The 27292-nt window shown below is 41.7% G+C and overlaps 1 protein-coding gene across 1 annotated transcript in view; it reads left to right on the top strand.

Moving 5' to 3' along the window:
• LOC102185228 (formiminotransferase N-terminal subdomain-containing protein) overlaps nt 1-26412 on the top strand; it is a 75513-nt gene extending 49101 nt beyond the window's left edge. Inside the window, exon 6 of the mRNA XM_018061220.1 lies at nt 26151-26412. Coding sequence (XP_017916709.1) covers nt 26151-26203 — 53 coding nt within the window. The 3' untranslated portion in view covers nt 26204-26412. The remainder of the gene's footprint in view (nt 1-26150) is intronic.

The following is a 27292-nucleotide window of genomic DNA, read 5'->3' on the forward strand; positions in this document are numbered from 1 at the left end:
GGAAAACTCAGCAGTGGCTACAGGACTGTAAAAAGGTCAGTTTTCATTCCAATCCCAAAGAAAGGCAATGCCAAAGAATGCTCAAACTACCGCACAATTGCACTCGTCTCACACGCTAGTAAAGTAATGCTCAAAATTCTCCAAGCCAGGCTTTAGCAATACGTGAACCGTGAACTTCCAGATGTTCAAGCTGGTTTTAGAAAAGGCAGAGGAACCAGAGATCAAATTGCCAACATATGCTGGAACATGGAAAAAGCAAGAGAGTTCCAGAAAAGCATCTATTTCTGCTTTATTGACTATGCCAAAGCCTTTGACTGGGTGGATCACAATAAACTGTGGAAAATTCTGAGAGAGATGGGAATACTAGACCACCTGACCTGCCTCTTGAGAAATCTGTATGCAGATCAGGAAGCAACAGTTAGAACTGGACATGGAACAACAGACTGTTTCCAAATAGGAAAAGGAGTACGTCAAGGCTGTATATTGTCACCCTGCTTATTTAACATCTATGCAGAGTACATCATGAGAAACACTGGGCTGGAAGAAGCACAAGCTGGAATCAAGATTGCCAGGAGAAATATCAATCACCTCAGATATGCAGATGACACCACCCTTATGGCAGAAAGTGAAGAGGAACTGAAGAGCCTCTTGATGAAAATGAAAGAGGAGAGTGAAAAAGTGGGCTTAAAGCTCAACATTCAGAAAATGAAGATCCTGGCATCTGGTCCCATCACTTCATGGGAAATAGATGGGGAAACAGTGGAAACAGTGTCAGACTTTATTTTGGGGGGCTCCAAAATCACTGCAGATGGTGATTGCAGCCAAAAATTAAAAGACACTTACTCCTTGGAGGAAAAGTTATGAGCAACCTAGATAGCATATTCAAAAGCAGAGACATTACTTTGCCAACAAAGGTCTGTCTAGTCAAGGCTATGGTTTTTCCAATGGTCATATATGGATGTGAGAGTTGGACTGTGAAGAAGGCTGAGCACTGAAGAGTTGATGCTTTTGAACTGTGGTACTGGAGAAGACTCTTGAGAGTCCCTTGGACTGCAAGGAGATCCAACCAGTCCATTGTGAAGGAGATCAGCCCTGGGATTTCTTTGGAAGGAATGATGCTAAAGCTGAAACTCCAATACTTTGGCCGCCTCATGTGAAGAGTTGACTCATTGGAAAAGACTCTGATGCTGGGAGGGATTGGGGGCAGGAGGAGAAGTGGACGACAGAGCATGAGATGGCTGGATCGCATCACTGACTCGATGGACGTGAGTCTGAGTGAACTCTGGGAGTTGGTGATGGACAGGGAGGCCTGGCGTGCTGCAGTCCATGGGGTTGCAAAGAGTCGGACATGACTGAGCGACTGAAATGAACTGAACTGAACTGAAGGATGGGAAATATGGTAAATCACTGGATGGAGTTTTCCAGTGAATGTCTTTCTTATAGTAGCTTATTGCACCATTAAAAATGTAGACTAATATAATTTAAAGAATTAAAGTCTTTTCAATCTTTTAATAGGGCATGTCTTTCCTTTCCTTCACCTGCCAGGTAGATGATGGTTTTTAGCTGGTGGTAGGCGCCTAGCCAAACATCTTTCTCAAACCTTCTGTGTACCATGCTACTGACTTTTTCTTAGGAAACCCCATATGCAACTAGTCACTGTTTCCTAACTTCTTAGGTACCTCTGTCTTCATGAAACCAACTGCTCTGGAGAAAGTAATCACTCTGATGTAGTCTAGAAATGATATACTGTTATAAAACTATATTGTTCCTAGTAAGTATAAAGAATTTTTATTGGTTGATAATTGTTACTCTCTGTCTACCCTAAAATTATGTTTAATAGTTCAGCTTCCTGCATAGAGACTCCACTGTTTCATAAGGATAAAAACAAGATGTGGAGAAGGCAATGGTACCCCATTCCAGTACTCTTGCCTGGAGAATTCCATGGATGGAGGAGTCTGGTAGGCTGCAGTCCATGGTGTCGCTAAGAGTCAGATACGACTGAGCGACTTCACTTTCATGCATTGGAGAAGGAAATGGCAACCCACTCCAGTGTTCTTGCCTGGAGAATCCCAGGGACGGGGGAGCGTGGTGGGCTGCCGTCTATGGGGTGGCACAGAGTCAGACACGACTGACGTGACTTCACTTTCACTTTCGAAAGCAAGATGAAAGAGCAAGATGCAGAAAAGAAGTCTTCAGTGAACTCTTTTCACATGGTTAATTGTGGCTATCTTTCACTGAATTCCAACTAAGTATCAAGGACCATTGTGTGGTTTTTCCCAACAACCCTTTGGAGGAGAGAACTGTAAAGAAATAAAATCCCCAAAGTTCTTTTTAGCCCACCCAGTCCATCAGGAGCCTCCTCCCACCATAATCCCTATTCTATAGGTTTATACCCCCACTCTAACCCTAAACAGTGCAGGGGACCCACATCGTCAGGACTTCAGGCCTCTCCATCCTAGGCCTGGCCAGCTTTTGTCTCTAGTTTCAGAAACTGTATATCCAGTTGGTTGAACTTCCCCTTCTTTGGCAGTTTCATAGGATGGCCCACCTCAAAATCCTGAAACTTCTAGACCTTAGACTGCTCTCCAGTGCCTCTGGACTCTTTTCTCATTTAAAATTTCTTCCAGATCTGTGCTTTACACAATTAGGGTATATGGAGTTCTTACCCATTTATTCCTTCCTCTTCCTGGAAGATCCATCAGCATCTAGTTTCATTGTTTCCTCCCCTAGACCGGCTTCACCTCCTCTGTAGGATTGATCCAGTGCTGCTGCTAAGTACAACCCTGCCTCACCAACTGAGGAGGTAGAGGATGAGTCTCCATATTCCCAGGTTTTTCCCAGATGAATTTCCATGGCTTGAGCCACAAAACTTGCTACAGTTAATGGGGAGATTCCTGGAATCATTCCCACTGTCCTGAAAGAGCCAAGATGGCCATAGGACCCAGGGCACAGAGGACACATAGGCCATAGGGCCCAGAGTGGATCTGTGCTGTGCTGTGCTTAGTCGCGGTCGTGTCCAACTCTTTGTGACCCCGTGGACTGCACCCTGCCAGGCTCCTCTGTCCATGGGGATTCTCCAGGCAAGAATACTGGAGTGTGTTGCCATGCCCTCTTTCAGGGGATCTTCCCAACCCAGAGATTGAACACGGCTCTCCTGCGTTGCAGGCAGATTCTTTACCAGCTGAGCTATCAAGGAAGCCCAGGGTAGTCCCCATCAATATTTAAATCAGGGAGGAAAATTGCCACCAAATGGTGCCAAAACTGCAGCTAGGACCAGGGTGAATCTGAGTTGTGCAGCCAGCACCCCAGAACTCCTGGCTGACTGAATTCATGTCCCCACACTTCATACAATTCTGTTTTTTGGACCTGATATGCTGGGTTGTAGCAGGGCTGTATTGATCTCTTATTTGGCTTGCTGGCTAGACTGTAAAGTCTCTGAGGTTAAGGCTTTGTTCCCACGTATTTATTGAGCACCTACTGTGTTTTAGCAGGGCAAATACACCACTGTGCAAAGGAAACTTAAACTGCAAGTGCCCGCGCTTGTGTGAAGCCCTTGTGCGGCCTGGGACAGGCCCTGGTCATAAACTCCTGGGCTTGTATGATTTTGTAAAACTTGCAAACATAAGATCTTTAGTCACAGTTTATTGAAACTGCTGTCTCTTCCTAATAATACTTCATGAAACGTCTCCTCTTGACAGGTGGTACTGGAGCGGCCAGGTCAGCCTCATGGGCTTACAGCCTGCGCAGCAGCCCAGGGCACTCTGCGTGTTTCAGGGTTCTGTTGTCACTGAAATTCTGAATAAGTTTTCGTTGCACTGGGCCCCACAGATTATGTAGCTGGTTCGGGGAGTGGCCATGGGCACGTGGACCAGGTTAAAGGGAGGTTGGGTTGGGGATAATTAGGATTTAGTGTGATACATATATGTGGTTCATAGTCACTTCCATTCATAGTTAAGTTACTGCCAACTCTCCCAATAGGGAAATGGCTTCCAGGAATTATCGTCCCCCACCTCCTCCCCAACTGTGATGGCTCACCCACAGTTGTGACACACAAAACAGGGCCAGAGGCTTGTCACAAATGAATACGTTCTCTGATGTGCAGCCCCAGAAATGCCTAAGTTGAGTAAAAACAAAAAACTGAGGCTCAAAGAGGTTAAGTGACTTCCTTGAGGTCATACAGTTGATAAGTTGCAAGATCAGATTCCCATTTAGGTTTGTCCTTTCTCAAGTTTGTGATTTTTACCCATTGCTCTCTAGTTTCTGGAGCAATGAGTCATTTCCTTGGAAACATCTTCTGAGACCATCAGGTTAGGATATAGGCTCCATAATGCCTGCTGTTTCTTTCAGAGCCCACATCACAATAGTTTAAATACTAAAGTAAATGTCATTATTATGCTTCACCTTCCATGGAGGAAACCTTCTATTTCATTTGCAGCATAGGGTCTTGGCATGTATAATCAGTATAATCCTTTCAATTCAGTTCAGTCACTCAGTCGTGCCCTACTCTTTGCGACCCCATGGACTGCAGTGCACCAGGCTTCCCTCTCCATCACCAACTCCCGGAGCTTGCTCAAACTCATGTCCATTGAGATCCTTTAGGTCTACTAATATTCCAAGATACCTTTGAGTAGCTTCTTGCTTCAGACATTTTCTTTCTCACCTGTCCTCTTCCCCACCCCAAGTGGAGGTGGGGGGGGCGGGTCTGGGAACCACACAATTTTAGGCTCCGAGTTAACACCAGGGTATGTTAGGGTGGTGCATTTGGTAAAGGAGTGATGTTATCATTTCTTCATTTTCACCTTCATATGGCTGCCTGGTTCCCACTCTAGGTACCAGGTACCCAGTTCTAAGGAGTAAGGGTGCTGGCCACATGCCATACATGTATCTGTTTCATCGTCTATGGTTTTGTAAACTGAGGCTTCTTAAAATGGGGGGACACCTGTATCCAATTTTCCCTGGAATGTACAACTGAGTTCTCTTATACTCCTCATTTCAAACGAGGTTTTCTGGATAACACCATCTGGGAAATGTCACTTTGATTAAAGTAAATATGCAGCACAGTTAACACTGGGAGCCTATGTGAATTTCCCTAAGTAGCCACATCTTACAGAAGCAGAAGGCAGCCAGCCCTTTGGGTTGGGAGAACTTAAGAGTGTTGCATTCCACGCTTTGGTGTCAGCCGAATGGCAGTGTGTGGCCGACTAAGCTCTGAAGGGTTTTGTGTATTTTTCTTTTCTTAACATTGGGCATTTTTTTTTTCTTTTTCAGTTTATTTTGACAGTAAGAAAAAAATATATAAAAATAAAAAACCGAGCCTTATGATTGCCAAGTTTTTTTTCCAAACTAAGAAAAGAAACCAGTTGTTGAAAAATATGATGAATGGCATCCTTTGTTTTATTTTCAATGCAGCACATGAGGGCACTGCCGTTGGAATGAGGCCAGATTCCCCAGGCAGGAGGGGGGCCTTGGGCTGAAAGGAGACCCAGTGATTTTGTGGGGAGGGGGTCAGGTTGGTGTGTCAGGATTTCTTCTCAACTCTTGCAAACATCTCTTTGCTTGCTCACACGCCCACCCCTCCTCTCTTTCAGTCATTCTTTGTGTTTTCAGCACTTGCTACTAACTAGGATGTCGTCTGTTTTTAAGGAAACACCATTGGTACAATGTGGATCTTTCAGCCTTTAAGTTGTGGTTTTCGCAGCTTCCACAGCTACTGACTTATTTGACTGTGGGATCATGTATGGTTGAGGGCAATAGTCGGTTGTTAATGTGTAAGCAAAACCCTATGATTGTTAGCATTATTCCTCCTTTATTGTTGTCTTGTCACCAAGTGGTTTGGGAGAGCCAAGGGGCAGAGTCTTAAGTTCTTTGTCTGCAAGTCAGCCTCAGAGCAATCCCCTTCGGATCTCCCTCTGCCACCCACCCACATGCTGGAATTAAGGGGAAGAGCTGGGTAGGGAGGACTTCACTCTCAAGGAAGCAAGGGAAATGTCTCAGATGGCTTCAAAGTATCCACGTGTTTCCTAAGAAATTAAATCTAAAATTGCTCTGTGGATTTGGGTAAACCATAACCCAGCAGAACCTGTAGTGTTTCCCCAATTCGGAAGTCCCCTCTGAAAACTGTGCATACCTTGGCTGGCATATTTAACTCCTCTGTTATTAATTTTGTTTGCAAGGATGTTTTCCTCGCTAGACTGTGACCTCTTTGAGACTATTTCATTCATCTTGGTAATACCAGTGCCTGGCATGAGAAAATCTTTGTCAAATGGATTAATGTCCAAATAACTGAATTCAGAGCACTGAGAATGTCAGAACTAGTCAGCTCTTAAGCATAGATGGTTTAATCATTCATCAACAGACTTGAGGTTTTGTTGCATGAAGTTAAGTCACACCAAGGAAGTACATTTAAGGGAAGGAACCATGTGGAACTTGCGGGGAACAGAAAGTCTGGCTGCGTGTATGTATGAGGCTGCAGAAACAGGGCGGAGGCACTGAAATGCTTCATGTAGGCACACAGGAAAGTGACTCCAATGCAAACACCTGACTCTTAACTCCCCATGGAAAGGTCAGCAGAGGGCAAAGTGTTCGTGTGCGTGTGAGTGCCTCCCACATCTTCCTGTTGGCATTACTTAGATTCAGACTGTCTTTTAAATGTCCTGGAGATCCACTTGAACACTCTTTAAGCAAAAATGATGCCAGTTTCTGTTCTGCGGGTACCAGATTGGAGCTTTTCTCTCCCTGTTTCGTTCAGTTAATTGAGCTTTGCTGTAAGGTTCAGTAATTTATTCTATGGAGTCTTTCTGTGCAAACAATTGCAGGCTGAGGCAAAGAGACTTAGCCGAATCTCTCCAACACTTGAAATGCAGAATTCATGTTTTGGAAAACACCAGTGAGTCACTGTCCTCAAATGTCATCAATAAAAGACAGTCTCCATCATCAGCTTTTCATTAACTGAGCTCAGAGTTGCCTCTTCTTATTGCTTTCTACATGTTTACAGTATCTCATTCTTTCCTTGATTCTGGATTTTCACACCATATGGCCACATCTTTAAGTCATTTTTCAGCTGCTCTATTAAATAGTAAAATGAGATTCAGAACAGATTTCTTTGATTTTAAAATAGCATTTTGGGTGTGTGACTTTTTTGTAAATAAAAAAATTAAAGCACTCCAAAGCATGAAATTTCAGGTATTCTTATCCAGACAGTGGAAGACATAGCTTTTTACTTACTTAGAGTAAATATATGTTTATCTTGTGGAATTTCAACTGCAATATAAATTGATTCATTCATCCTGCATATTGAAATTCATTTCTACTTGATTTAGCCTCCACTATTGCTAATGAGCATAGATTGAAAAGGAAATTGAAAGTATATCTTTTATCACTATTCAATATCATATTTCTCATTAGAAATGATTGCTATAGCTTAGGAGCAAACATACTACCTATCAATAATGCTCTATTGCAATAATTGTGGTTGTGATTCTAATAAATAAAATGTAGGATTTGTTTATGTTTTACTTTTTTTCTGGGACATTTAGTTTAAGTTTCTTGAGAAGCTGAAAAGGAAAGAGTATTACTGGTCACATTTAGATCTCACCAGTGTAGAGTTGATTCATGCAGCTAAAAGCATTGAGTTCTGCCATTTAATACAGCTTACTTTGTAAAGAATTAGACATTTAAAAGGCTATTAAATATTTACTACTATTTTTCTGAGCCAGAAGGGACATTTGAGGGTAAGCAGATTGGTTTTCTTTTGTTTTTTTAAAGAATAGCACTTAAAAAAAAAATCACTGCATGAAAAAATTTTGTAATATGAGTAAATTTGCCATTGATCCAGACTTTAGCAGCAGAGACTATGTCAGTCACAATTAATCAGCTTATGAGTATGTGATCTGAAATCTTCAATTACCCATTAAATCTAGACATCAACTTGAAGAAATGACTGACCTGGAGTTGATTGTTTAAAGTTAAAACCAAGTGCACTCAACATCCAGAAGGTCAATAGTCTTTTAATTGCAATCCAGTGAAGTCAGCTTTAAGAAGTATAGAGTTTGTGAGTTTTATAAATAAAGTTCACATGTTTTGACTCTGATGGTGATACTATTTGCTAGAGAAAGATACTTCAGTTGAGAATAAGTCCGCTGAATGAGTATATTTTGTTTATCAATATTTTCTTAGTTCATTATTTAATGTGATACACAGGAAAGTAGCAATTTGGAGCAACCATTCTAAATAATTCAGTTAAGTTATGCTTTTTCTGAATTACTTGGTATATTCATTGTTTTTATTGTCACCATGATGAGCTTACACAAAACCTTAAATGACAGTAGCAAAAAAATAAATAACTATTTTAAATCTGGTGTAAAATATTAAAACTGCAGTCATTTCCACGTGTTCTATTGTGTCTTTTTTATAACATAAATCTCAAAGACATAGGAGATATCATCAAACATGCTGTGTACTATTTCCAGAGTATAAAAATTATTTTTAATAATCTAAAATTCAGGGGGCTTTGTGTTTTCCACAGAGCAAAAAATCCTCACCTCTAAGCATTTACTAAGCACCTAAAAGTTACTGGTGGTAGAAAATAATATAGACCCAGTGCTTTTTCCTAAAAGTTTGCAATTAAGAGAGATGGCATTTAAATAAGTAAAAGAAGGGTGAGTGACAATGTGATAAATAGATCAGAGCGACCAGCATTCCCCAAATTCTGCATTTTCAGCCTGAAAGTGAGCACAGAGATCCCCTCCTTGAAGGAGACCCCGAAAAGGGGTTGGAAGAAGTGCCTGTCTATTGTTGCTTTCAGGTCATTACCTGGCAGGAGGCAGCTTATTCTTCTCAGAAGAGTATTTATTCAATAACTATTTATAGAACATCTTGTATGTGTCAGGCAGTGTTCTGGAAGATAGAGCTGTGAATGAGACAAGGCCCTTGCCCTCAGGGAACTTGCTTTCTAGTTGTTGTTCAGTCACTTAGTCTTGTCTGACTCTTTGCAGCCCCATGAACTGCAGCACGCCAGGTTTCTCTGTCCTTCACTATCTCTTGGATCTTGCTCAAACTCATGTCCAGTGAGTCAGTGAGGCCATCTAACCATCTCATCCTCTGTTGCCCCCTTCTCCTCTTGCCCTTAATCTTTCCCAACATTAGGGTCTTTTCCAGTGAGTCAGCTCTTCTCATCAGGAGCTTTAGCTTCAGCATCAGTCCTTCCAATGAATATTCAGGGTTGATTTCCTTTAGGATTGACTGGTTTGATCTTGCAGTCCAAGGGACTCTCAAGAGTCTTCTCCAACACCACAGTTCAAAAGCATCAGTTCTTTAGTGCTCAGCCTTCTTGATGTCCAACTCTCACATCCATACATGACTACTGGAAAAACCATAGCTTTGGCTATATGAACCTTTGTCAGCAAAGTGTTGTCTCTGCTTTTTAATACACTGTCTAGGTTTGTCATATCTTTTCTTCTAAGGAGCAAGCGTCTTTTAATTTCATGACTGCAGTCACCATCTGCATTGATTTTGGAGCTCAAGAAAATGAAATCTGACACTGTTTCCACTGCTTTCTAGTAATAGTCTACAAATAAATAAGTGAATAGAAAAAATGGTCAGGGGACTAACCGGTGGTCCAGTGGCTAAGACTCCACATTCCCAGTGCAGGGGTCTGTGTGTGATCCTTGAGCAGAGAACTAGATGCCACATGCCACAACTAAGACCCAACACAACTGTCAGATGAAGTGTGATATAAAAATAAAAGCAGAATGAGGAGGATGTGGTTGTCTAGGGCAGTTTGCATCTTTGTAAGGTGGTCAGAGAATGCCTCACTGATAAGATGACTTTTGAACTGAGACAGGGCAGAAAGAAAGAGTACTTGTATGAAAGAAAGGCAGGGCCATAAGACAGCTGGAAAAAAACAAACAAAACCCTCCTCTCTAGCTGCCTTGTGTTTAGTTTGTGTTTGACATGGCATCACAGCTGGGGAAGGGAAACTTACAAGAGTATTTAAGTCAAACGGTCCCTGATTCTCCAGTAAATACCAAAAGATCTACTATTTATTGAATGCGTTGTGTGGCAGGCATTGGGTTTGGTATTTTGCAGCAGTCTCCAAGTTGAACAAATTTTCAGTTCAGTTTGCTTGCTCAGTCGTGTCCAACTCTTTGTGACCCCATGGACTACAGCATACCAGGCCTCCCTGTCCATCACCAACTCTGAGAGTTTACTCAAGCTCATGTCCATTGAATTGGTGATGCCATCCAACCATCTCATCCTCTGTCATCCCCTTCTCCTCCTGCCTTCAACTTTCCCAGCATCAGGGTCTTTTCAAATGAGTTAGCTCTTTGCATCAGGAGGCCAAAATATTGGAGTTTCAGCTTCAGCATCAGTCCTTCCAGTGAATATTTAGGAGTGATTTTCTTTAGGATGGACTGTTTGGCTCTCCTTGCTGTCTAAGGGACTCTCAAGAGTCTTCTCCAACAGCACAGTTCAAAAGAATCAATTCTTTGGCGCTCAGCTTTCTTCACAGTCCAACTCTCACATCCATACATGACTACTGGAAAAACCATAGCTTTGACAAGATGGACCTTTGTTGGCAAGGTAATGTCTCTACTTTTTAATGTGCTGTCTAGGTTGGTCATAAGTTTTCTTCCAAGGAATAAGCATCTTTTAATTTCATGGCTGCAGTCACCATCTGCAGTGATTTTGGAGCCCCCCCCCAAAATAAAGTCTGACACTGTTTCCACTGTTTCCCCATCTATTTCCCATGAAGTGATGGGACCAGATGCCATGATCTTAGTTTTCTGAACGTTGCATTTTAAGCCAACTTTTTCACTCTCCTCTTTCACTTTCATCAAGAGGCTTTTTAGTTCTTCGCTTTCTGCCATAAGGGTGGTGTCATCTGCATATCTGAGGTTATTGATGTTTCTCCTGGCAATCTTCATTCCAACTTGTGCTTCATCCAGCCCAGCGCTTCTCATGATGTACTCTGCGTATAAGTTAAACAAGCAGGGTGACAATATACATCCTTGATGCACTCCTTTTCCTATTTGGAGCCATTCTGTTGTTCCACGTCCAGTTCTAACTGTTGCTTCCTGACCTGCATACAGCTTTCTCGGGAGGCAGGTCAGGTGACCTGGTATTCCCATCTCTTTCAGAATTTTCCACAGTTTGGTGTGATCCACACAGTCAAAGGCTTTGGCATAGTCAATAAAGCAGAAGTAGATGTTTTTCTGAAACTCTCTTGCTTTTTCGATGATCCAGCAGATGTTGGCAATGTGATCTCTGGTTACTCTGCCTTTTTAAAATCTAGCTTGAACAGCTGGAAATTCACGGTTCATGTACTGTTGAAGCCTGGCTTGGAGAATTTTGAGCATTACTTTACTAATGTGTGAGATGAATGCAATTGTCTAATAGTTTGAGCATTCTTTGGTGTTGCCTTTCTTTGGGACTGGAATGAAAACTGACTTTTCCAGTCCTGTGGGCACTGCTGAGTTTTCCAAATGTGCTGGCATATTGAGTGCAACACTTTCACAGCGTCATCTTTCAGGATTTGAAAAACTCAACTAGAATTCCATCACCTCCACTAGCTTTGTTCGTAGTGATGCTTCCTAAGGCCCACTTGACTTTGCATTCCAGGATGTCTGGCTCTAGATGAGTGATCACACCATCGTGATTATCTGGGTCATGAAGATCTTTTGTATAGTTATTCTGTGTATTCTTGCCACCTCTTCTTAATATCTTCTGCTTCTCTTAGGTCTGTACCATTTCTGTTTTTTATTGTGCCCATCTTTGCATGAAAAGTTCCCTTAGTATCTCTAATTTTCTTGAAGAGATCTCTAGTCTTTCCCATTCTATTGTTTTCTTCTATTTCTTTGCATTGATTACTGAGGAAGGCATTCTTATCTCCCCTTGATATTCTTTGGAACTCTGCATTCAAATGGATATAGCTTTTCTTTTCTCCTTTACTTTTTGCTTCTCTTCTTTTCACAGCTATTTGTAAGGCCTCCTCAGGCAACCATTTTGCCATTTTGCACTCCTTTTTCTTGAGGATGGTTTTGATCACTGCCTCCTATACAATGTCACGAACCTCCATCCATAGTTCCTCAGGCATTCTGTCTATCAGATCTAATGCCTTCAATCTATTTCTCACTTCTACTGTATAATCATAAGGGATTTGATTTAGGTCGTCCCTGAGTGGTCTAGTGGTTTTCCCTACTTTCTTCAATTTAAGTCTGAATTTGGCAATAAGGAATTCATGATCAGAGCCACAGTCAGCTCCCAGTCCTGTTTTTGCTGCCTGTATAGAACTTCTCCATCTTTGGCTGCAAAGAATATAATCAATCTGATTTGGATTTTGACCATCTGGTGATGTCCATGTGTAGAGTCCTCTCTTGTGTTGTTGGAATAGAGTGTTTGCTATGACAAGTTTGTTCTCTTGGCAAAACTTTGTTAGCCTTTGCCCTGCTTCATTCTGTTCTCCAAGGCCAAATTTGCCTGTTATTCCAGGTAGCGCTTGACTTCCTACTTTTTCGTTCCAGTCTCCTATAATGAAAAGGACATCTTTTTTGGGCATTAGTTCTAGAATATCTTGTAGGTCTTCATAGAACTGTTCAACTTCAGCTTCTTCAGCATTACTGGTCAGGGCATAGAGTTGGATTACTGTGATATTGAATGGTTTGCCTTGGAAACAAACAGAGATCATTTTGTTATTTTTGAGATTGCATCAAGTACTGCATTTTGGACTCTTTTGTTGACTATGATGGCTACTCCATTTCTTCTAAGGGATTCTTGCCCACAGTAGTAGATATAATGGTCATCTGAGCTAAATTCACCTATTCCAATCCATTTTAGTGTGCTGATTCCTAAAATGCCAGTGTTCACTCTTGACATCTCCTGTTTGACTGCTTCCAATTTGCCTTGATTCATGGACCTAACATTCCAGGTTCCTATACAATATTGCTTTTCACAGTGTCAGACTTACTTCCACCACCAGTCACATCCACAACTGGGTGTTGTTTTTGTTTTGGCTCTGTCTCTTCATTCTTTCTGGAGTTATTTCTCCACTGATCTCCAGTAGCATGTTGGGCACCTGCCAACCTGGGGAGTTCATCTTTTAGTATCCTGTCTTTTTGCCTTCTCATACTGTTCATGGGGTTCTCAAGGCAAGAATACTGAAGTGGTTTGTCATTCCCTTCTTCAGTGGACCACGTTTTGTCAGAACTCTCCACCATGACCCAACCGTCTCCAGTAGCCCTACACAGAATGGCTCATGGTTTCATTGAATTAAACAAGGCTATGGTCCATGTGATCAGATTGGTTAGTTTTCTGTGATTGTGATTTCAGTCTGTCTGCCCTCTGATGAAGAAGGATAAGAGGCTTATGGAAGCTTCCTGATGAAAAAGAGTGACTGAGAGGGAAACTGGGTCTTGTTCTGATGGGTAGGGCCGTGTTCAGTAAATCTTTATTTTATTTATTTATTTATTTTTTAAATTTTAAAATCTTTAATTCTTACATGCGTTCCCAAACATGAACCCCCCTCCCACCTCCCTCCCCATAACATCTCTCTGGGTCATCCCCATGCACCAGCCCCAAGCATGCTGTATCCTGCATCAGACATAGACTGGCGATTTAATTCTTACATGATAGTATACATGTTAGAATGCCATTCTCCCAAATCATCCCACCCTCTCCCTCTCCCTCTGAGTCCAAAAGTCCGTTATACACATCTGTGTCTTTTTTCCTGTCTTGCATACAGGGTCGTCATTGCGATCTTCCTAAATTCCATATATATGTGTTAGTATACTGTATTGGTGTTTTTCTTTCTGGCTTACTTCACTCTGTATAATCGGCTCCAGTTTCATCCATCTCATCAGAACTGATTCGAGTGAATTCTTTTTTTACGGCTGAGTAATACTCCATTGTGTATATGTACCACAGCTTTCTTATCCATTCATCTGCTGATGGACATCTAGGTTGTTTCCATGTCCTGGCTATTATAAACAGTGCTGCAATGAACATTGGGGTACATGTGTCTCTTTCAATTCTGGTTTCCTTGGTGTGTATGCCCAGCAGTGGGATTGCTGGGTCATAAGGTAGTTCTATTTGCAATTTTTTAAGGAATCTCCACACTGTTTTCCATAGTGGTTGCACTAGTTTGCATTCCCACCAACAGTTTAGGAGGGTTCCCTTTTCTCCACACCCTCTCCAGCATTTATTGCTTGCAGATTTTTGGATCGCAGCCATTCTGACTGGTGTGAAGTGGTACCTCATTGTGGTTTTGATTTGCATTTCTCTAATAATGAGTGATGTTGAGCATCTTTTCATGTGTTTGTTAGCCATCCGTATGTCTTCTTTGGAGAAATGTCTATTTAGTTCTTTGGCCCATTTTTTGATTGGGTCATTTATTTTTCTGGAATTGAGCTGCATAAGTTGCTTGTATATTTTTGAGATTAGTTGTTTGTCAGTTGCTTCATTTGCTATTATTTTCTCCCATTCAGAAGGCTGTCTTTTCACCTTGCTTATATTTTTCTTTGTTGTGCAGAAGCTTTTAATTTTAATTAGATCCCATTTGTTTATTTTTGCTTTAATTTCCAGAATTCTGGGAGGTGGATCATAGAGGATCCTGCTGTGATTTATGTCTGAGAGTGTTTTGCCTATGTTCTCCTCTAGGAGTTTTATAGTTTCTGATCTTACATTTCAGTAAATCTTTAATCCAATTTTCTGTTGAATGGCAGGGCTGTGTTCCCTCCCTATTATTTGACCTGAGGCCAAACTACAGTGGAGGTAATGAAGATAATGTCCTTCAAAATGTCCCATGACACACTGCTACATGTAATGCCCCCAACTCTGCAGCAGGCCATCGCCGACCCATGCCTCCACCCTGGGCACTCACGGGCAAGTCTAGGTCAGTCTCTTGTGGGGTCACTCTTCTTTCTTCTGGGTCCTGGTGCACACAAGGTTCTGTTTGTGCCCTCCAAGAGTCTGTTTCCCCAGTCTTTTGTAAGTTCTGGTGGCTCTATGGTGGGTCAGTGGTGACCTCCTCCAAGAGGGCTTATGCCACACACAGGTCTACCGCACCCAGAGCCCCTGTCTCTGCAGCAGTCCACTGCTGACCTGTGCCTCCACAGGAGACACTCCACAGTTCTGGCTCAATCTCTGTGGGATGTCTGGGTCCTGGTGCGCACAAGGTATGTTTGAGCCCTCTGAGCATCTCTGGCAGGTATGGAGTTTGATTCTAAATGTGATTTCACCCCTCCTACCATCTTGCTGGGGCTTCTCCTTTGCCCTTGGATGTGGGATACCTCCTCAAAGTTGCTCCAGCACCACACAGCCACTGCTCCAGCACGTACCGTCTTGCTGGGGTTTCTCTGCCCTTGGACGTGGGATATCTCCTCACAGTCGCTCAAGTGCCACACAGCCGCCACTCCAATGCCAAGCAGCCACCACTGCTGTGTTAATGATATGCTTTTCTCTAACAAGGAAACTGACGCTTAACCAAGGTTAAGTGACTTGCTTAGACCCACATAGCTTTGAATGGTGGAACCAGCATGTGCCCTTGTGTCAGTCTGACCCCAAAGTCCCTTTCTGTGTGCTCTTACCTACCCAGGGGGTAAAATGCCTGGGAAATGGCCATATGAATGCGTTATTAAAATAGCTTCAAAATGTGGCAAATGTTAATGTTCTTAACTGAGTGAGAAAAGTTGAATTGCCTACTAGGAAAAGTCACAATAGCAAATGACTACCAACCTTGGTTTGGCTTCATCAGAGGCCCCAGGATTTTTAGCCACAGAGAAGTGGTAGCATGGCTATTATTTTGTACGTTTGACTTTTTCGACCACTGATTCAAATAATCTGTGATTTCTTTCTTCTCTCAAATAGGAAATATCTGCTTTGGCCACAAAGCTTTTTTATCTTTAAACTTGTATACTTTATAAGGTATGTTGGTTCACTATACAGATATAGACAACTCACTGGGATTTCCCTGGTAGCTCAGTGGTAAAGGATCCACCAGCTAATGCAAGAGACATGGGTTCGATCCCTGATCTGGGAAAATCCCACATACCACAGAGCAACCAAGCAGGTGCACCAGGACCACTGAGCCTGTGTTCTAGAGTTGCAGAACTGCAGCTGTTGAGCCCAGGCACTGCAACTACTGAAACCCACTAGACCCAGGGCCTGTGCTCCACAACAAGAGAAACCACCAAAATGAGAAGCCTGTGCAATGTAAGGAAAAGTAGCCCTTGCTCCTAGCAGCTAGAGAAAACCATGTGCGGCAATGAAGACCCAGCACAACCATAAGTAAATAAACAAATACAGTTTCTTTTTTAAAAAAGATATAGACAATTCACCTGTATATCTTTTTATATCTTTTTTAAAAAAGAAACGTTATTTATTTATTTACTTATGGTTGTGCTGAGATATAGACAATTCACTGATCAGGTCTAAGTTGCAGGTTGAGTGTCGCACTGGAGGAGGGCCGAGTCTTCATCCCGGATACCTTGGCTGGGTGAAAGGTTTCAGGGCCAATTCCAGGGCCAGTGGAGGTGTCGTTTCTGGCCATGGCAGGCATGTGGGGGCACGTGTGGACCTCTAAGCACTCCTGGATCAGGAAGAGAGCATGCCTGGCCTCGTCCTCTGCAGATTCCACCGTGAGGTTCCTTACTGACTGCAGCTTGAAGTTCCCATGTTCCAGAGAATAGCAAGAAGAGATAAGAAAGCCTTCTTCAGCAATCAATGCAAAGAAATAGAGGAAAAGAACAGAATGGGAAAGACTAGAGATCTCTTCAAGAAAATTAGAGACATCAAGGGAACATTTCATGCAAAGATGGGCTCGATAAAGGACAGAAATGGTATGGACCTAACAGAAGCAGAAGATATTAAGACGAGGTGGCAAGAATACACAGAAGAACTGTACAAAAAAGATCTTCACGACCCAGATAATCACAATGGTGTGATCACTCATCTAGAGCCAGAATTCCTGAAATGTGAAGTCAAGTGGGCCTCAGAAAGCATCACTACGAACAAAGCTAGTAGAGGTGATGGAATTCTAGTTGAGTTTTTCAAATCCTGAAAGATGATGCTGTGAAAGTGGTGCACTCAATATGCCAGCACATTTGGAAAACTCAGCAATGGCCACAGGACTGGAAAAGGTCACTTTTCCTTCCAATCCCAAAGAAAGGCAATGCCAAAGAATGCTCAAACTACCGCACAATTGCACTCATCTCACATGCTAGTAAAGTAATGCTCAAAATTCTCCAAGCCAGACTTCAGCAATACGTGGACCGTGAACTTCCTGTTGTTCAAGCTGGTTTTAGAAAAGGCAGAGTAACCAGAGATCACATTGCCAACATCCGCTGGATCATGGAAAAAGCAAGAGAGTTCCAGAAAAACATCTATTTCTGCCCCATTGACTATGCCAAAGCCTTTGACTGTGTGGATCACAAGAAACTGTGGAAAATTCTTCAAGAGATGGGAATCCCAGACCACCTGACCTGCCTCTTGAGAAATCTGTATGCAGGTCGGGAAGCAACAGTTAGAACTGGATATGGAACAACAGACTGGTTACAAATAGGAAAAGGAGTACATCAAGGCTGTATATTGTCACCCTGCTTATTTAACTTAGATGCAGAGTACATCATGAGAAAAGCTGAGGTGGAAGAAGCACAAGCTGGACTCAAGATTGCCAGGAGAAATATCAATAACCTCAGATATGCAGATGACACCACCCTTATGGCAGAAAGTGAAGAGGAACTAAAGAGCCTCTTGATGAAAGTGAAAGAGGAGAGTGAAAAAGTTGGCCTAAAGCTCAACATTCAGAAAACGAAGATCATGGCATCTGGTCCCATCACTTCATGGGAAATAGATGGGGAAACAGTGGAAACAGTGTCAGACTTTATTTTTTTGGGTTCCAAAATCACTGCAGATGGTGACTGCAGCCATGAAATTAAAAGATGCTTACTCCTTGGAAGAAAAGTTATGACCAAACTAGATAGTATATTCAAAAGCAGAGACATTACTTTGCCGACTAAGGTCCATCTAGTCAAGGCTATGGTTTTTCCTGTGGTCATGTATGGATGTGAGAGTTGGACTGTGACGAAGGCTGAGAACCAAAGAATTGATGCTTTTCAACTGTGGTGCTGGAGAAGACTCTTGAGAGTCCCTTGGACTGCAAGGAGATCCAACCAGTCCATTCTGAAGGAGATCAGCCCTGGGATTTCTTTGGAAGGACTGATGCTAAAGCTGAAACTCCAGTACTTTGGCCACCTCATGTGAAGATTTGACTCATTAGAAAAGACTCTGATGCTGGGAGGGATTGTGGGCAGGAGGAGAAGGGGACGACAGAGGATGAGATGGCTGGATGGCATCATGGACTCGATGGACGTGAGTCTGTGTGAACTCCGGGAGTTGGTGATGGACAGGGAGGCCTGGCATGCTGTGATGCATGGGGTCGCAAAAAGTCGGACACAACTGAGCGACTGAACTGAACTTAACTGAAGTTCCCGTGGTTGCCGGGAGGCTGGGCTTCAGAGGAAGGTGAGCCAGGAGACGGTGATCACCAAGTGGGAGAGACCCCGAGGTGGCTTGGGCCCAAAGGGAGTGACTTAAGCCGGAGCTAGTCAGTTCAGTTCAGTTTAGTCACTCAGTCATGTCCGACTCTTTGCGACCTCATGAACCGCAGCACGCCAGGCCTCCCTGTCCATCACCAACTCCCGGGGTTCACTCAGACTCACATCCATCGAGTCAGTGATGCCATCCAGCCATCTCATCCTCTGTCATCCTCTTCTCCTCCTGCTCACAATCCCTCCCAGTATCAGAGTCTTTTCCAATGAGTCACTGCTTCGCATGAAGTGGCCAAAGTACTGGAGTTTCAGCTTTAGCATCATTCCTTACAAAGAAATGGAAGTCTGATCTCCTTCAGAATGGACTGGTTGGATCTCCTTGCAGTCCAAGGGACTCTCAAGAGTCTTCTCCAACAGCACAGTGCAAAAAGCATAAATTCTTCAGTGCTCCGCTTTTTTCACAGTCCAACTCTCACATCCATACATGACCACAGGACAAACCATAGCCTTGACTAGACAGACCTTTGTTGGCAAAGTAATGTCTCTGCTTTCGAATATGCTATCTAGGTTGCTCATAACTTTTCTTGCAAGGAGTAAGCATCTTTTAATTTCATGGCTGCAATCACCATCTGCAGTGATTTTGGAGCCCAGAAAAATAAAGTCTGACACTGTTTCCACTGTTTCCCCATCTATTTCCCATGAAGTGATGGGACCAGATACCATGACCTTCGTTTTCTGAATGTTGAGCTTTAAGCCCACTTTTTCACTCTCCTCTTTCACTTTCATCAAGAGGCTTTTGAGTTCCTCTTCACTTTCTGCCATAAGGGTGGTGTCATCTGCATATCTGAGGTTATTGATATTTCTCCCGGCAATCTTGATTCCAGCTTGTGCTTCTTCCAGCCCAGCATTTCTCATGATGTACTCTGCATGTAAGTTAAATAAGCAGGGTGACAATATACAGCCTTGACGTATTCCTTTTCCTATTTGTAACCAGTCTGTTGTTCCATATCCAGTTCTAACTGTTGCTTCCTGACCTGCATACAGATTTCTCAAGAGGCAGGTCAGGTGGTCTGGGATTCCCATCTCTTGAAGAATTTTCCACAGTTTCTTGTGATCCACACAGTCAAAGGCTTTGGCATAGTCAATAAAGCAGAAATAGATGTTTTTCTGGAACTCTCTTGCTTTTTCCATGATCCAGCAGATGTTGGCAATGTGATCTCTGGTTACTCTGCCTTTTCTAAAACCAGCTTGAACAACAGGAAGTTCACGGTCCACGTATTGCTGAAGTCTGGCTTGGAGAATTTTGAGCATTACTTTACTAGCATGTGAGATGAGTGCAATTGTGCGGTAGTTTGAGCATTCTTTGGCATTGCCTTTCTTTGGGATTGGAAGGAAAAGTGACCTTTTCCAGTCCTGTGGCCATTGCTGAGTTTTCCAAATATGCTGGCATATTGAGTGCACCACTTTCACAGCATCATCTTTCAGGATTTGAAAAACTCAACTAGAATTCCATCACCTCTACTAGCTTTGTTCGTAGTGATGCTTTCTGAGGCCCACTTGACTTCACATTTCAGGAATTCTGGCTCTAGATGAGTGATCACACCATCGTGATTATCTGGGTCGTGAAGATCTTTTTTTGTACAGTTCTTCTGTGTATTCTTGCCACCTTGTCTTAATATCTTCTGCTTCTGTTAGGTCCATACCATTTCTGTCCTTTATCGAGCCCATCTTTGCATGAAATGTTCCCTTGATGTCTCTAATTTTCTTGAAGAGATCTCTAGTCTTTCCCATTCTGTTCTTTTCCTCTATTTCTTTGCATTGATCACTGAGGAAAGCTTTCTTATCTCTTCTTGCTATTCTTTGGAACTCTGCATTCATATGCTTGTATCTTTCCTTTCTCCTTTGCTTTTCACTTCTCTTCTTTTCACAGCTATTTGTAAGTCCTCTTCAGATAGCCATTTTGCTTCTTTACATTTCTTTTCCACGGGGATCATTTTAATCCCTGTCTCCTGTACAATGTCACGAACCTCCGTCCATGGTTCATCAGGCACTCTATCTATCAGATCTCGTCCCTTAAATCTATTTCTTACTTCCACTGTATAATGATAAGGGATTTGATTTAGGTCATACCTGAATGGTCTAGTGGTTTTCCCTACTTTCTTCAATTTAAGTCCGAATTTGGCAATATGGCAACCCACTCCAGTACTCTTGCCTGAAAAATCCCATGGACAGAGGAGCCTGGTAGGCTGCAGTCCATGAGGTCGCTAAGAGTCGAACACCACTGAGCGATTTCAGTTTCACTTTTCACTTCCTTGCATTGGAGAAGGAAATGGCAACCCACTCCAGTATTCTTGCCTGGAGAATCCCAGGAACGGAGGAGCCTGTTTGGTTGCCCTCTATGGGGTCACCCAGAGTCGGACATGACAGAAGTGACTTAGCAGTTGATGATCTGAGCCACAGTCAGCTCCTGGTCTTGTTTTTGTTGACTGTATAAAGCTTCTCCATCTTTGGCTTCAAAGAATATAATCAATCTGATTTCGGTGTTGACCATCTGGTGATGTCCATGTGTAGTCTTCTCTTGTGTTGTTGGAAGAGGGTGTTTGCTATGACCAGTGCATTTTCTTGGCAAAACTCTGTTAGTCTTTTCCCTGCTTCATTCCATATTCCAAGGCCAAATTTGCCTGTTACTCCAGGTGTTTCTTGACTTCCTACTTTTGCATTCCAGTCCCCTATAAAGAAAAGGACATCTTTTTTACGTGTTAGTTCTAAAAGGTCTTGTAGGTCTTCATAGAACCATTCAACTTCAGCTTCTTCAGTGTTACTGGTTGGGGCATAGACTTGGATTACCGTGATATTGAATGGTTTGCCTTGGAAACGAACAGAGATCATTCTGTCGTTTTTGAGATTGCATCCAAGTACTGCATTTCGGACTCTTTTGTTGACCATGATGGCTACTCCATTTCTTCTAAGGGATTCCTGCCCACAGTAGTAGATATAATGGTCATCTGAGTTAAATTCACCCATTCCAGTCCATTTTAGTTCGCTGATTCCTAGAATGTCGACATTCACTCTTGCCATCTCCTGTTTGACCACTTCCAATTTGCCCTGATTCATGGACCTGACATTCCAGGTTCCTATGCAATATTGATCTTTACAGCATCAGACCTTGCTTCTATCACCAGTCATATCCACGACTGGGTGGTGTTTGTGCTCTGGCTCCATCCTTTCATTCTTTCTGGAGTTATTTCTCCACTGATCTCCAGTAGCATATTGGGCACCTACTGACCTGTTGAGTTCCTCTTTCAGTATCCTATCATTTTGCCTTTTCATACTGTTCTTGGGGTTCTCAAGGCAAGAATACTGAAGTGGTTTGCCATTCCCTTCTCCAGTGGACCACATTTTATCAGACCTCTCCACCATGCCCGCCCGTCTTGTGTGGCCCCACAGGGCATGGCTTAGTTTCATTGAGTTAGACAAGGCTATGGTCCTAGTGTGATTAGATTGACTAGTTTTCTGTGGTTATGTTTTCAGTGTGTCTGCCCTCTTGCAACACCTACCGTCTTACTTGGGTTTCTCTTACCTTGGACGTGGGATATCTCTTCACGGCTACTCCAGCAAAGCGCAGCCACTGCTCCTTACCTTGGACCTTGGAGGTAGTCTCAGTCTGTTATTTAGTAGTTGGGTGACTAAGTTATGTCAACTATCTGGGCTTCATAATCCTTATCTTTAGAATGAGCGAGGAGGGATGGGTGTTACTCCAAAATGTCAGTAAGGACGTGTTATCAATCCTTTTGTTTGGTCAAAGTCTCTAGTCAGCTGCCTGCCTGCTCTCAAGGAAGGGCTGAACTCATCCTTGCTTAATCTCAGCCGAAGCTTTCGGAGGGAGGTCAAGCTTTTGGCTTTTGCTATTGCAACTAACTTGAAGGCTTCTTGCTAAGTTTCCAGTCTATCCTTGATTGATATTTATTAACTAAGTGGTGCGCTGGAGAAGGCAATGGCACCCCACTCCAGTACTCTTGCCTGGAAAATTCCATGGACGGAGGAGCCTGGTAGGCTGCAGTCCATGGGGTAGCGAAGATTCGGACATGACTGAGCAACTTCACTTTCACTTTTCACTTTCATGCATTGGAGAAGGAAATGGCAACCCACTCCAGTGTTCTTGCTTGGAGAATCCCAGGGATGGGGGAGCCGGGTGGGCTGCCATCTATGAGGTTGCACAGAGTTGGACATGACTGAAGTGACTTAGCATAGACAATTCACTATTATGTGTAAAAACTACCCAGTTCCTTTATGCATACTTGAAAATATATTAAAGATTTGTTGGCTCCCACCTTTTCCAGTCTGTACTCAAATATATATTAGTAAGGTTAATAGCCATTACTATTCATCTGGAATTATACATTTTTTAGGGCATCTGTATTTTCAATGATGAAGTTTAGGTATTTCTATCCATCTAAGACATGTCAGCTGGGGTACCGATTCATGTGAACATCAGTGTATGGAAAAGTCATCTTCAGCTGGGATGATTAGAGAGGCAGATCTTCCTCTTTATGTCTTTCTGTAAGGTTTTGGTCCTACACTTTGAACTAACCTTGGAGAGAAAAAAGTGATAGCAAAGTGCAGTGCACATATAATGAGTATCTGTTAAAATAATAGCTCTGGAAAGAAACCAAATTTTAATGCAATACAGAAATATTCTTTACTTCTTTAGCAGATTTCACGTTACAGCTGGTTTTAGGTCTTGGTCCAAGTGGTTATGAGTTCTTGATGTCAATGCCATATGTTTAGGGGGAAATATCACTTCAGTAGCCATTTAGACCCTCTCTTCATTCATGTGTGCTGTGCATTTAATACTGGATTCTGTGTTTTTGTCTTAATGCAAAGGTCTAGCTCAAAATTGGCTTAGAGTTTTAACTGTCTTTGTAGTCAAATCATGGTTAGTTTTGAAGAGTGAATAAGATTTTGTAGTAAAGATTCACCAAAGCAAAATGATTGTATAAATATACTTAAAACTTCAGCACTTTTATCCCTTCTTTATTCTCTAGTTATTTTTTGGTACTTTTATTATTTTTTAAGTTGATGATGATCATTCATGTAGGTTTTATATTTTTGTCAGTTGCTTCTCAAGTAAATGCCCGCCTCCTTGTTCTATTCCCAGGCAATTCACACTAACCCCCAGAGAGTCTCTGTGGAAAACCAGATAAGAATCATGCTTTGGGTTATATGTTCTTTATTCCTATCTCACCTAATTTATTATTATTTTTCAACCTCATGTTTTCTTTACATTTCCAACAGTCTCATTGTGCTTCTAAGGGAAGTCTGGACAGAGAGATACTTGCAGGCAGTTTGAGATGTTAATTTCATATGTATAAGGATGGCAGTTAGGCTCAAGGACTATCTCTAGTTTAGGAGGAAGGTTTGAGTTATCTTGTAGGGATATGAAGAAGAAAGACTCATTTCATCACTTCCCCAGGGTTTCCTTGGGCCATTGTGTGATTCTAGCAGCATTTTGAAGTCATTGTGTTGGTGTGTATGCTCCCGAATCCATCCATTAAATACAAATCAAAGAATTATAAATTTAATAACATATCTGAGAGTACAATGAGACTCTAGAGAGTGAAAAATACATTTGTGCTCCTTAGTTTAACCATAATTAATGATTAAATTACTTGTGCTTGGTACTAGGATATTTGAAAATTTAAAAAGCAGTCCCCATCATTTCTGTCTAGGATCTAGCTTTGGATACGAAGTATGAACATATGGAGTAATTAGAGAGCAATTTGAAGCAGTGCATGGACATAAGAAGGAGATAAATCTCTATGCTGGGCATAAATGGTCTGTAGAAATAAGAATCATCAGAGGGAAATACATTCAGTTTTTTAGGAGACACAAATTACTGAGAAGGGTGAGAATATTTAAAGAATGATATACCGTAAATAAGAGTACAGAAATGGGAAATAAGTGATACCTAAATGGGCTGTTTGTATGCATGTATGCAGTCAACACTGCAGGTCTAGAATGTCCCAGGCCTTGGTTTTTGCCCTCAAGGAGCTCACAGCCAAGCAGGGAGTAGAATATGCCAGCCACCTAATATAGCATCAGTAGGTAAGAACAGATGGTAAGAGTAAAATATCCTATGCTGCTAGAGGAGTCTGGGCAGGCTTCTTGAAAGAGAGGTAAAATTTGAAGAACAGAGCAGGGATATTCAACAGGAGAAATACCAAGATTTCACTGGATAGAAGTGATATCTCTGATGAGAAACATTCTTCCATGTTCTTTAATTATCTAGTAACAGTTATTTCTAAATTTAATGAAAGACCTACTATTTTGTGAAACTCTGTTGTGCAATTGCTTCGGGACTTCATACTTGTGAAAACTAAGTACAATAGAAAAGTTTTAACTTTCTCCAAAATCCATCTTCCATCATTTTTGTGTTTTTGTGTTTTTTCTTTTTAACAAAATTCACAGTGAATTATTTTTATACATAAAATTATAAAGAGAAAAAATATAAAATTCATAATGGAAACACTCTGCATTATTCAGCTACAATTTTATCTTATAAAGAGGGTAATATGTGTGCTAAGTTGCTTCACTCGTGTCCGACTCTGCGGCCCTATGGGCTGTAGCCCACCAGGTTCCTCTGTCCACAGGATCCTCTAGGCAAGAATACTGGGATGGGTTGCTGTTTCCTCCTCCAGGGGATCTTCTTGACCCAGGGACTGAACCTGTGTCTCTTACCTCTCCTGTATTAGCAGGCAACTACATGAAATTATAAGGAGAAAAAAGATAAAATTCATAATGGAAAGCACTCTGCATTATTCATCTGCAATTTTATCTTCTAAAGGGGATAATATAGTTAATTCTTTTAGTACCACTATGGAAATGAACTCACATAAGCGATGTGATTTTTTAAAATCTGATAACATATACAAATATGGTATAACATGGTATAGGACAGGGAAGCCTGGCGTGCTACAGTCTATGGGGTCACAAAAGAGTCGGACATGACTTAGTGACTGAACAACACAATGTAAGCAAATATGTATATATGCATACCTTCATGTGTATATGTTTGAAAAGGACACGTTATATTTGCATGTAGCCTCTCTCATCACCTTGTATTATAGCATCAGAATTTTTTCTTTATACTATCCATCCTTTGGAAACCACAGTCATAAATAAACAAAAATATATGGTCTTGACTATATAATATTATATGGATTTAACATAAATTTCACATTATGTACAGTGACACTATTAAATGTGTTAATACAACAAATAAAATGACCAATTCTCTTTAAATTTTAATGTTTAGCATATTTGTTTTGATTGTACATGTGGGAGCTGTGAGAACAGCTCTGCAAAAATACTTTGCAGGTTGCCATAGTGACTAAACTATAGTGCTTTATGGTGTTGTCCTTCCCCTGAGTCTTAATTCACTTTCGTGTTTTTTCAATCACAATCCAATAGATAACATTTAGATTTCCCTATTCAAAAAAAGTTTTTTTGTATACATGCACATAGGTTTAAACTTTTCATAAATACATAATTTGATTGTGCTCATACTCTTAAAGTAAAAATCTCCTTTTTCTCTTTCTCTTTTTCCAGGTCCCCGCATTTCTCTTTTCTTCTTCCTTCCCCATCCCAGTAGACTGTGTTAACAAATGGTAATTACCCTTCCATTTTTTTTCCCCTCTGTTTTCATACAATTATATACAGGCCTATATATACATTTACAAATATAAAACATTATTTTGTGGAAATCCACCAAAATTAATTGATATATAGTAGTTCCTATTTATTCCTTTTAATGGCTACTTAATATTCCATGTTGAGAATGAGCCACACTTATTTAGCTACTTCATTTCTACTTTTCTGCTATGAATAAACTTCAATAAACATCATTATACATTTGTCCTCACCGGTGGTGTTTTGATTTCTATGGGATAGGTTCTAAGAAGCTGGAATTGTAGGGTCAAGGAGCGTATTATATATTTTAAATTTTGCATAAAAGTTACATGTTACTTTCCCAAAAACACAGTAATACATTACGTTTGTACCTAGCAATTTTTGGGAGTATGTTTTCCCCATGTCCCTACCAGCAATAAGTGTTATAACTACCAGCAATAAGTGTTATAATTCTCCTTAGTTTTTACTACTCTGGTAAGTGTAAAAAAAATTTTTTTTGTTGCTTTAATTTGCATCTTCCTGACTATAAGTGAATTTGTTGGTTGAAATTTTGGATGAGTTTAAAGAATATATTTATTGAAAATTTGTGTCTATTTAAGAATAACCTATTCATATCCTCACCTATTATTAGATTCCACCTTTTAAAAAAATCAGATTGTGAGGTCTCTTTCTATATTACAGACACCTTGTTGCTCAGTCACGAAGTCCTGTCTGACTCTTTTGGGACCCCATGGACTGACTGTAGCCTGACAGGCCCTTCTCTCTGTGGGATTTCCCAGGCAAGCATACTGGAGTGGGTTGCTGTTTCCTTCTCCAGAGGATCTTCCTGACCCAGAGGTTGAACCCACGTCTCCTGCATTGGCAGGCAGACTTTACTGCTGAGCCACTGGGGAAGCCCCATATTACAGATGTGTGTGTGTGTGTGTGTGTGTGTGCTCAGTCACTCAGTCGTGTCCAGTTCTATGTGTCCCCATGGACTGTAGCCGTCCGGTCTCCTCTGTCCATGTGGTTTTCCAGGCAAGAATACTGGAGCAGGTTGCCACTTCCTACTCCAGGGGATC

Source organism: Capra hircus, chromosome 2, assembly GCF_001704415.2.
Source record: "Capra hircus breed San Clemente chromosome 2, ASM170441v1, whole genome shotgun sequence".
Classification (NCBI taxonomy): Eukaryota; Metazoa; Chordata; class Mammalia; order Artiodactyla; family Bovidae; genus Capra; species Capra hircus.